Source organism: Asparagus officinalis, chromosome 5 (assembly GCF_001876935.1).
Source record: "Asparagus officinalis chromosome 5, Aspof.V1, whole genome shotgun sequence".
Taxonomy (NCBI): domain Eukaryota; kingdom Viridiplantae; phylum Streptophyta; class Magnoliopsida; order Asparagales; family Asparagaceae; genus Asparagus; species Asparagus officinalis.
This window is the reverse complement of record NC_033798.1, coordinates 123,629,378-123,642,150: the sequence shown is the minus strand read 5'-3', so window position 1 is coordinate 123,642,150 and position 12,773 is coordinate 123,629,378. Positions and strand designations below refer to the sequence as shown.

The 12,773-nt window shown below is 36.4% G+C and overlaps 1 protein-coding gene across 2 annotated transcripts in view; it reads left to right on the top strand.

Annotated features, from left to right (window-relative positions):
* LOC109841096 (RPM1-interacting protein 4-like) overlaps positions 9,021-12,773 on the top strand; it is a 7,228-nt gene continuing 3,475 nt past the window's right edge. The window contains exon 1 of one of the 2 annotated variants that reach the window (XM_020409963.1): positions 9,021-9,317. In XM_020409963.1, coding sequence (XP_020265552.1) covers positions 9,312-9,317 — 6 coding nt within the window. In that variant the 5' untranslated portion in view covers positions 9,021-9,311. The remainder of the gene's footprint in view (positions 9,318-12,773) is intronic. The other variant, XM_020409962.1, reaches the window with a different exon arrangement.

The window sequence follows — 12,773 nt, the reverse complement described above, 5'->3', positions numbered from 1 at the left end:
ATAAAATTCTTACTTAGTTACGAGTATGCCATGTGACTAAATGATATCACACAAACTGTTACACACAAACTATATCTCTCTCCGAAACACAACTAAAATTATATACTTAATGTTTTTATGTGATGTTGGTGTTGATGGTGCGTGCGTGCGTAGCGATGGTTGTATTGGCTAGTGAGTTGGTTAGTTGGTTGTTATTTTATTTTGTTGTGGGGCGTTCGTGCGTAGGGTCGTTGGTTATGTTGTTGGTTGGTGGGTGTTTTCGTCGTGGTGGTGGTGGTGGTGGTGATGATGATGGAGGGGGAGGGGGTGGGGGGTAGGAGTTTGGTTGGTTCGTGGGTGGGGGATTGTTATTGTAGTGGTGGTGGTGTTGTTATTGTTGTGTTGTGGTGTTGCATGTGTTGTATTGTCGTGATCGTTATGTGCGTGCTTGATGTTGGGTTTGGTCGTGGTGGGGGAGGGGGAAGTGTGGGGATTGGGTTGAGCTGGGTACTCGTGCGTGCGTGTGTGCGTGTCGGTGGAGATAGGTACGGGTGCGTGCGTTGTTAAAAACATGTGCGTGCTTGCGTATAATACATAAATATATGCCATGATACTCTCTCTGAATCATATAACATGTAAGAATATGCCATGATACTCTATTATTGCTATACTTGCATGTTATGCCTTGTTGTTTTACAATTTGTTACTTTACTGTAAAATTCAGTTTTTGATGATGTACGTATTGCTCTATAACGTTTTATTTATTTTTTTAGGCTGGGACTTCTCGACAAGATGGAGTTGATGATGAGGATGAGGATGATGATGATCGGGACTGAGTTTATTTGTTTTAACATTAAAAACAATGGGTGTGCTGTATAAACATTTCTAATGTTGGGTGTGCTGTATAAATATTTCTAATGTTGGGATATTTATTATGTTTTTAGTGAAATAATTGTTATATATGCGTGAAATATGTGTTATATGTGCTTGTGTTGGGTAAATTTATTGTACAGGTTATTGTTGTGAAATATATTGTACAGGAATTTCTTATTTTCAAAAAAATTTAAAAAAAATTCAGATTATTTTTAGCAATTTCTTATTTTCAAAATTTTTTTAAAAAAATTCAGATTATTTTTAGCGACGGATATTCCGTCGCTAAAAGCTCTTTTAGCGACGGAAAACTGACACGCCAGATGTGCACTAAACAACTTTTAGCAACGGATTTTCCGTCGCCAATAATTATTGGCGACGGAAAATTATATAGCGACAGATTTTCCGTCGCTATATATCCGTCGCTAAAAGTTTATTTTGGCGACGGAAAAACCGTCGCCGAATTATAATTTTTTGGCGACGGATTTTCCGTCGCTATATATCCGTCGCTATAAATTAGCGACGGATTTGCCGTCGCTAAAGGTAGATTTACCTACCCTGACAATAGTGACGGATTTTTAGCGACGGAATTCCTTTTTTTCCGTCGCTAAAACTTTTAGCGACGGAATTTGGACTTTTGGCGACGGATTTTTCCGTCGCCAATAGTCCCCTTTGCAGTAGTGATTATAGATATCAGCTTGGAGATTGATAATACAGAAACTTTCACTATTAAAGATGCTTTAGAATCATTTACTAAAGTTGAGACATTAGATGATCCAGATAATAAGCTCTCATGTGAAGGGTGCAAAGATAGAGTTTTTGTTGAGAAGCAAATCAAATTGTTTGAAGCTCCTCAAGTTCTTAGTATTAACTTTAAGAGATTCAAGGTTTGTTCTTTTGGTTACAAGATTGATAAATTTGTAGAGTACCCGTTAAATGGGATTTGAGGACTTTTCTTATCTCTCCGGAGAATGAGGTAAGTATCAAATTAATTTTCTTATGCTTATAGTGTTAGTATAATATTCATATATGTTCTTCGATTATGATCCCTGCATCCAATTTAGCTTATTTGCTATTTCAGAACCTGAATCAAGGTTTGAAATATTTGTTTGATTTGTTTATTTTACACAAACTTTTGCATTTGATTATGTAAAGTGTATTATAATGTGGATAGCCGATATGTATTAGTGGTGATACAATGGATTTTGCATGCATGAATGTCTTATAATATATTGATAATTTCTTTTTAAAGCACAAAATTTCAAGTTAACCATGGCAAGAAAGAGTTTTTATATTATGAAGAGAGGTCGAAGATGTGGTATTTTTGATAATTGGGAGGAATGCAAAACTCAAGTTGATAAATTCCCAAATGCCTCCTACAAAGGGTATGCAACGTACGAAGAGACTTTGATTGAATGAGAGAAGCACACCATCGCTCGTGATTCAGCATCCAACTCAAGGCCTATCCAGACACCTGTTTATGTTCAAGAACAAATATTTCCAGAAGGGCATAATCTGGTTGAGGACAAGGAAAAACTTGGGAAAACTACTATTTCCCCCACCTATGCTTTTGCATTAGGTTCAATATTTACAATATTAGTGTTTGTAGTATGTATCGTTGTAATATTTGTTGGCTTCTTCATTGCAAAAAGCATGTGATGTGATTTGTAAGTTGTTATGTGTTGGATGTTTCTCAACTAGGTTTGTAAGTGATTACCATACTATGTGATGTAATTTATTGGCTTCAGTTTCTGAAATGCTGGTTGTCTGAATGAATAGACTTGTGCCTGAGTGGATTATGTGATTTGTTGCATGTCATCTTTTTGTTGCTAGTGGTGTAAATAACCAGGCTACTTTTTTTGGTAATCACTTGATATGTGGAACAATGTAATGTGATCAATTGTTAAAAGTGCTTGTAACATCCTTAAAATTAGCTCACATAGAACTTCAGTTTGAAGCCAAGATCAAATGTATAGAAACAAAACATAAACCGACTGCATTTAGTTCCACATTCATACCATTGGAATTAAATCCTACATTCTAGTTATACGCGATTGCCTCCATTTCTAAACCGTCTACATTTATCTACAAAATGAACTAAATCAGCTATCTAAAACTAAACTAATGAAGATATGTGTTTCCAGCTATCATACAAACATATCAAAACTCTAAACAGTGATCAAGTTAACATTAAAAGTTCAACACAATTCTATTCAATCGAGCTGCAGATAATTTGATTGTTTTTATCTCTTTGCTCCAGTACAAACCTGACAACAATATTTTTCCAAGACTTGTAAATGAACTACTTGCAGAAACTATCGACAACATCTATTTTTCCAAGACTTGTAAATTAACTTTTAATGTTGCCTCCATTTGAATTTGTTTCGAGCTATCTTCTCTGTTTCCTCTTCTTCTTCTCCCAAGATTGCTTCATTGTCTATCTAACATTGTAATGCTCTTGAGTTAGTGAGATGCTCCTACTCTCCACAACATGACCTAGCTGCAAAATGTGATGAAATGATCTTATGAATTTCAACAATAACTTTTAAATTAACTACAAATAATCCAATACTTGTAAATTAACTTTTAATGGATGCCCATCTTATCTTATTTTGTAGGCATAGAGTTAAAATATGATGAAATGATCTTATTAATTTCAACAATAATTTTACATGAAAAAATATTAATTGTACCTTTGTAAGTTGAATTTACAACTAGTTCTATAATGCCCGAGTTCACCACATCTGCTACATACACGTTTCTTCCTTCATTTCTTTTCTTGTGCTTGTTCCAAACTTGACTGGATTCTAGTAACATTGTGTGGATGACCTTTAGTCCTTGCAGGTCTATCATGATCACGAACTGTAATCTGAAGAATGTGCTCCATTTTATGTGAAATGGGTGCAGTAATCTGAGGAATATCCACCATTTGAACTTGAGTTTCTCTAACTTATTCTTCAATTGACTCTATGAAATTTGTTAGCACGTCATCTAATTTTTGCATCTTCTCTTCTAATCAAATGCAAGCTCGAGCGCATTCTTGAATTTTGCTCTTAAAGCCCAAGGTTTCAATAAATTAATCTTCTCTTCACATCTTGTGATGTTTCTTCTAAATACAATGTTGCTAACCCCAATGTTACAATGTCGAGCATGTATAGTCCAACGGTGTAGGATGTAATGGTCGGGTAATGAATCCATTTGTTTAGCCATCATTAGCGACAATATATGTCTACATACAACACCATTGGTTTCAAACAAAGCATAAGTGCAAATGAACTGTAAATGAATGGACTGATCATAATTAACCACCTCCCATTTTCCTCTATCTGTAAACTTACAGATCTTGTATTAAAAAATGTCCCCATCTTTTCTCAATTCTTCGTAAAACTCTGTACCAAATCCTTTGAATTCAGTTTGGAACACAACAAACATATTGCGTGTATATATTTCTCCAACTTGGACCTCAATTGGATGCCCAAGGAGCATGACAAGCTTTGTGTTAAGTCTCTTAAAATCTTTATGGGCTTCACTTAGGTGGCGATGAGTTACTGCTTTTTCATATTGTGTCACAAACTCTTGTAATTGAGTCTGTGAGTTAACATACCCAGAGTTACTGCTTTTTCATATTGTGTCACAAACTCTTGTAATTGAGTCTGTGAGTTAACATACCCATCAAAAAAAGAATTAATACTTTCACTCTGTCACAAACTCTTGTAATTGAGTCTGTGAGTTAACATACCCATCAAAAAAAGAATTAATACTTTCACTCATTTGGCTCAATCTCATTCTAGCAAAAAAAAAAGTCCTTCAAATAACATGACACCCAATATTCTTGACATTTGTAAACTATTTGCAATTATATCAAACTTCTCCTTCATCTCAAACCAATATCCTTCACACTGTTCAATTGAAGAACTATTATACCACAAGCCCCAATACATTTGAAACTGTTCACCATAACGAGACCCCAAAGTAGACATATGATCAATAATGTGTTTTTGCATGTGCCAATAGCAATAACGGTGTCTTGTCGTTGGAAACACTGAGTGAATAGCATTACGCATTGCTCTATTCTGATCTGTTATAATGACATCTGGTTCAACCACATACATGCATTTTAATTATTCTTAAAATAACCACACAGAGGTATCTTCCTGTTCATCAGCTAATAATGCACAACTAAGTAAAGTGGACTGCCTATGGTGATTCACACCAGTAAATAGAGCAAATGGAAGACTGAACTTATTAGTTCTGTATGTCACATCAAACACAACAACATCAGTAAATTGCAAATAAAATGCTCTTGATCTTCCATCAGCCTAGAAAACACTCCTTATTTGTCCACTACTGTCTACTTCTTTTGCAAAATAAATTTCTGAATCATTCGTTGTCTTACTCTAAAAATGTCGAATGATAGATATACATTCATGGCCAATATTATTATCTTTTTGGGTTCTGATATGATCAGTACACTATTGTGGTGTCACTAATTCACCTTCTCTTCCATTGGTTATATTAATGATGTGAGGAATAGTGGAAGGAGACATACCTTCTTTTCGCAGACTCTCAATAAGTTTTTTTACGTCTTTGACTTTTATAGAATTGTTGATGTGATATGTGTATTTTTTCTTTGTCTAGACTACTCAACACATGATTTGTATGTTCTTCAACAAACCTCGTGACCTCCCATGACTTGTCCTCTAATAATTTAACTCGCATCATTGCCTTACATCCCACTCGGGTCTCTCGTCGAAAAGAGATCTCTATATTGTCTCTATTAGATCTATAGCCCTTCTTATCACAAATAAACTTTCTGTCTAGCACGTCTCTAGTCTTGTGAGAGTAATTTATCACACTCTTCCTTATTCCAAAACCCATTAATAACGCATAAGAATTATAATAGTTACAAGCTTCTTCATAAGTATTAAAATTCATTCCTAGTAGTGGTTTAGGAGCATTTTCAGCATTGGCTACAATTTTACTTCCAATAGCACTTGATTCTCCCATTTTGAACTCTACACTAGTTGAATATATTTCCTCCATTCTGAACTCTCCTATTCCCATGCTTGTTCTGTAGGAAAGAGGGAAACTGAAATAAGTGAAATAATAACAAAATAATGTAAAGCATGAAATCACTAAATTAGTGTTGCAATCATGTTACTCAATAAAATTGTTCTGTGCAACATTCATGCTTCAATGATGAGCCAGGATTTGAGCATATAAATAGCTCAAAGTGCTAAAAAAACACTAATGTATCAATTTCATAATTTTAATTTTCTCTAAACATACTACTCATAATCAGCTTTAGAAATGGATAGCCCACTAAATCATGAGATTCATCTTAAAACTCAATTTGTAACTAACAATTTCACCCTCAAATTGATCAGTTGAAGATCACTGAGATCTAAACAACCCAAAACACAAACTTCAATTCAAGCAACTATAATCACAATAAACCAAATTATGAACCAAAAACTCATTAAAACACCGATTAAGCTTTGGAAGTACAATAAAAATAACAAGGAAACAGTTCAAAGACGTTACCTTTAAGATTGAGAGAGGTTCCGAGGAAGACAGAAAAAAAACAAGGGGGGGGGGGGGGGGGGGGTTCTTTTTATGACTATTTTTGTTGAATTTTTCTTTCTTAAGAGAGATTTTTAGAGTAATAAATTCTTTTATGAGTTTTTCTTTATTGTTGCTGGGTGTTTTGAGTTTGACGATTTTACACACGCATGAGTCTAAAGGAACGATACAGGTGAGATTTTAGGGGGGCAGCTGCGTTGTATTTGATGGGAATCGAAGAGAGAGAGAGAGAGAGAGAGAGAGAGAGAGAGAGAGGAGATTTTACGCTTGCAGTGTCGATCAATCTCGCTAAAGGAGGGAGGGTCTTGGAGGGGGGGATCGAGATTTTGGAGTCACGGGGTTGTTCAGGTGGACGGTCGGGGGAGGGTTGCTCGGCGACGGCGTGCTCGTGGCGGAGTTTTGGTCCTGGGGTTTGGGGAAGGGAGGAGGGTGGAGAGGGTGAGGTTTTGGTTGATGAGCAGCGTGAAGGAGTGGAGGTTATCTGAGTGTTGAGGATGCTCTGGCTGTATATGCATCCTTTCTTTTGGGAGAGTTTTGGGGATAGTTGTGGGGCTCAAAAAGGGGCTTTTTTTCAAACAAACTCACGCAGCTGTAATGCGCTGTTCACGGGGAGAAGCATTGGCCAGTGATTCTCCAGTTTCCCTATATATATAATATATGTAATATATATATAATATATATATATATATATATATAATATATATATATATATATATATATTTATATATATATATATATATATATATATATATATATATATATATACTGCGCCGGGCTAGGCCCGGCTTCATTAGGACAGGCCGAGCCCGGAGACCGCGTTTGGCCTGGGTTTTCCGAGCAATGCCCGGGCCTAGGCTGGCCTTGGCCGCCTCAGGTCGGGCCTTGGGCCGCGAATAGACAGCCCTAGTGAAACATAGTTACACATACTTGGCACGTAGGGCTTCTGTCTTGATGTTGAGTGTAATTAATGTTAGTTTCGGTGTGTCCCATGAAAGTGCAAATGAACTTGGATGGCTGTTGGATTATAATTGGATCCAATCCGGAATTAATAATTTTTAAATAGAATTTAAAAATCAATTTCGACCGAATAACTCAAGTTATTAGGTACCGACCCGTGTTTTATATAAATTTTTTTAAATGTGTATTATAATCCCCAATCTATGTAGATCTTTTCCAATTAAGTGGTAATTAGAGAGCTGACTTTCTCCAATTGTTGCTGAACATTCTAAATTAAATAGATGTGATTAGGCCACTAGGATTCAATTATTGTGATAGTGGTTTTCAAATAATTGGTTTCGAAAAACAATGATTCTCAAGACCATGGTAGTTTTATCACGTAGCCTAATATCGTCCCTTGAATTGGAAATATACGGCAACGATTGTGAGAATTGGAGACTATCCAATAGTCACCTAGTCGAGAGGATCCCAATCCATAGTCACAAATGAATATTCCAACAATCGGCTCCTTACTCGATACCGTGGGTGACCTGCACTCTCTCTACTTGTATCATTTATTCTCTCTTTATATGCAAATTATGAGCACGAAGACATCCAGAAGACATCAACTGTTAAATGATGGAACAAATTATCTCGCGATCCCATCCCTCTGAACTTAACTACAAAGACAAGGTCCACTCCCATAATTTGCATCTTAGTCGCAATTGTGTAGCAAAAATTTTCCCAGAAAGATTCAATAATATCCTCGTCATCTGGACAACTCATACATCATCCATATTGTACTTTACTCAAAATCCCAATACTCTAAAGGCTTTAATCACACAAAAAACAAGGATTTCATTAGTTAAAAAATGCACCAAATTCTTAAGGAAGAGCCAAAAATTGGGCACCATTCCCACTTGGTGTTTGGGTACAACATAATGATAAATAAGATTGTCAGAGTTCAGAGGAGGTAATGTCATATTTGCAGCTTTTTTCTTATTAAGAAATTTTATAAAAACTTCCAATTGGCTTAATTTGACAAAACTCCAAATTTATTTGAGTAGTTTGGATAATTCTATAGAGCAAAAGTTGAGTTTAGAAAGATTTATACGGCTTAAAAGTTCATCGAAGCCGGTTTTAGAAACTTCGATAATATGAATAATATTTTTTCTGTCTTATCTAAATTTTAGGGCTTAGGATTAAAATCATGTTATCTTACGCAATTTCAATTTTGACCAAGTAAAACATAAACGTGAACCCAAAAATTCACCCTCATACAACTCCACTTTTGGAGCTCGACTCGCAGATTCTCAAACGATGATTTTGTTGATGCACATGACATGATTAGATACTACAAGGAGGATTCTGACTTGGAGATAATTTTTTCAATGCACATGCCTGTTCAACTGTTAGCTTTGTTCCATTCTTTTTTGTCGTGTTAATTATAATTACTTTGTGTGTGAAGTTACTTGTGACCTTTTGGATTGTTTCATTTAAACTCTTATAAATAAAACATGAGGTAGTATTGATCTACCATTTCTCTTTAAATAATAATTTTTTTTAAAAAGAGCTCATTTTTAGAGTGAGAACATCTATTAAAAAAAACCAAGAAAGAACAAAGAACAAAAAAGGAAATAAAGAACGGGGTAGAAAGCAAAACAGAAAAAAGAAAAAGGGGAAAAAAAAATCTTGCGTTTAGAACGAGAATCATTCTTCACTCTCCCAGTCCCCAGCATAAGGTTAAAGAAGCGGAGACAACAAAGAAAGCGCGAAAACATCGCTCTCCATGCCATGGAATTTGCAGGCGACCGAGAATTTGTCTGGCTCGGGCCTTCACCATTCACAATCTTGTATAAAATCATCGATATCATCGATCAACTGATTGCCGTCACTTTGCTCTCCTCATTGTCGAAGTTTGATCTTCTTCATCGTAAGATAGAATGTCTGTGAGTATTACCCAAATTCCCCTTTTTATCTTTTTTTTTCCTAATAACTATATTTAACGGTGAATTTGTGCTCAATTTCTAGTTTAAGGATCTGGGTTTTTCTTTGATTTGCTCAAAAGACCGTGATTTGATTAACTTCTAGAAAAGTCAAAGTCTTGTTAAGGCATTTCGTCGAGCAGTAGACTGGCATGGACTCGAGTAGTTATGTGGGTGATATGAATAATTTTTCATTGATAAATATGATATTGGAATTTAAGATGAGCCATAGGACTTGCTTGATTGAAGTTATCGACCTTATTCATTAACAATTAAATGAATTTTGGTATTGATTTTAGGTTTAATTACGGAAAACCTCCATGAACTTTTGGGAGTAGCAGTACATTCCCGTCAACTTTTTTATTATTATACTCAACTCCTCAATACTTTAGGAGTTGTTGCACATGGCCCACATGGATTGTTTTATTTCACCAAATTTCACATGAAAACTTCTCATTTAATCTCCAAATTAGTACTATTGATTCTAACATCCTATATGGCAAGCATGTGAAAATAATTCTTTAGTCCCAAAAAATTACCTATTTTTTCATTTTTAATAAAAGAGTATATTTTTGGTACTAAGAAAGAATTTTTTATCCTCTTTTTTTTTCGCCTTGTGCTTGCTATGCTTGCAGTGACACATTAGAGTTGATGGTGCTAATATGGGGATTAAAAAATGAACTTCAAATATGATTTAGTGAAATAAAATAGTACATGGGGTTATGCACAATAACTCCTAAAGTGCAGGTGAGTTTAGTCTAGTGGTAGATGATAACATTTAAAGAGTGTCTATTCCCACCCTGAGTTGGCATTTGATTAATCGTCAATTATTTACGGTTTAACCTTCCCTTGTGGACGGCTGGCTGTCCCTTGTTTTACTATATGACTTTAGAATTGGGATTAACTGGGCCCATTACATTAAATTCTCCATTAAATTTAATTTAAGGACACTTCCCCCCAACTCATGAACATTCTAAATAATAATTGATTAGCCACTTAGGATTCAATTTATTGATATTCAAATAATTTTCGAAAAAACAACTGGATCTCAAACCATTGATTATCACGGTACACAATTACGGCGCCCTTGGTCTCGGTTGAATGAAAAATTTTCGGGAGGCTTGCGGGCTTACTGATGTGTTAGAGGTGGGAGACAGTTCCAATTTAGTCACTAGTTCAAGGACCCATCCATGTCACAAATTAAATATTCAACAACGCTCTACGAAGCCCGGTGCTGACCCACTCTCTTCGTACGTATTCATATTCCTTCTATTACAAATTAAGCAGGGAAGAGCATTCCAGAAGACATTCAACGTAAAGAGAACAAATTACCTTCGGGCGATTCCCACCCTTCGAACTTAACTTTACAAAGACAAGGTCCACTCCCATTTTAATTGGCATGTCTTTTATCCAATGTGACAAAAATGTCCCACGAAAGGATCAATTAATACCTTCGCATCTTTGGGACAACGCCATACAGACACCATAGTATACAAACCCAATTACCTTACAAGCTTTTAATTCACCACAAAAAACAAGATTCGGTAAAAAATTGCACAACTTTATAAGAAGCCAAAAACCAATTGGCACATTCCCACGTGGGGGGTCACCTAGAGATAAATAAGGATTTCAGAGCAGAGGAGTTGAATTCATTAGTGCAGCGCTCTATTAAGAAATTATGAAAACTTCAAGTTCTAATTGGACAAACCCAATGATAAGTGGGATAATCTATAGAGCAAAAAATTGATTTAGAGAAGGATTTATACGGCTGTAAACATCACGGGAAGCCGGTAGAAAACTCGGATTTAATAGAATATATCCTGGTCAGTAATGGAGGGCTTAATTAAAATTCGATGTTATCTACGGCATGTCCAAGTGTCCAAGTTGAAAACATAACTGAACCCAACAATCACACCTCATAACAACCGCACTTGGTTGAACTTTCGACTCGCAGTATCTCAAACGATGAGTGAGGCACATTGACATGATTTAAGACACAAGGAGATTTCGGACTGAGATAAGTTGCATGCACAGGCAGGTGGCAACGGTAAGCTGGTTCCAAGTCGTCGTGGAATATATATCGGGTCGTGAAGCGCCGGGTGACCTTGTGGAGTTCATGAAAACTCGATAAAGATAAACATGAGGTATATGATTCGACCAGCGCGCGTTGGAAATGAAAATGGTGAAAAAGAGCGCAGTAAGATGAAACATCATTAAAAAACCAAGAAGAACAAGAACAAAAACCGAAAGAAAGAACGGGGTAGAGATAGCAAAACAGAAAAAAGAAAAGGAAAAAAAAATGTCTTGCGTGTAGACCGAGAATCCTTCTGTTTCACTCTCCCAGTTCCCCGCATAAGGTTAAAGAAGCGAACCAACAAAGAAAAGCGCGAAAACATTCTGCTTCCTTCAGCAGCCAATGGAATGGGCAGGCGATGATCCGAAACTGGCGGGATCGGGCCGGCCACCCAGTTGCACACTGGAAGAAATCTAGCGATACAGGATCAACTGATGTCCGTTACTGTGCTCCGATCTTCAGTGCGAAGGGATCTTCGCAGCGTAAAGTAGAATGCTGAGTATTACCCAAATGCCCAGCGTGTCCTGAATAAGATATGAAACGTGAATTTGGGGGTGCTCAAGTGTTTAGGTGAACGGATCGGATTGTGTTCTGAGGGCTTCAAAAAGACCGGATAGTAACGCTTAAAAAGTCAAAGCTGGTGAAGGCATTTTGTCGAGCAGTAGACTGCAGGGACGCGAGAGTGTTACGCTTGGGATAGAATAATTTTTCATGGGATAAAGATGATATTTGAATTTGAAGATTGAGCCATAGGACTGGCTGATGAGTGATCGACACTATCAGTTAACGCAATGGATAAGATGTGGATGGATTGAGGTGTTTAGTACGCGAATACTCCAGGAACTTTGGAGTACAGGACACGTCTACTGTGTGAGGATAACCAACGTCGTCAATTACTTAGGAGTGGTGCACAGGCCACATGAGTTAGTCAGCCAAAGTTCACATTAAAACTTCAGTGAATTCCCCAATTGATACTAGGATCTAACAGTCTCTATTTATTGGCAAGAGGGGAAAAAGATGCTTAGGCCCAAAAAATTACCTATGTCATTGTTGAAGAAAAGAGTATATTTGGTACTTAAGATAGGAATGATCCTGCTGGTGTTGTGGCCTGGTGCCGGCATGCTTTGCATGTTTGACAACATTTAGATGAATTGTGCTAATGTTATCGGGATTTTAAAAAAGGACTGTTGTCAAATATGATTTTAGTTGATATTAAAAATTTACATTGTGTTATTGCAGCAATAATCCGTAATTGCAGGTTAGTATTCTAATTTAAACAGAAAAGTTTTTATAATTGTTGTTTGTGTTTTTTGGGGGGGTGGGGGGGGGGGGGGGGTTAGTGCAGT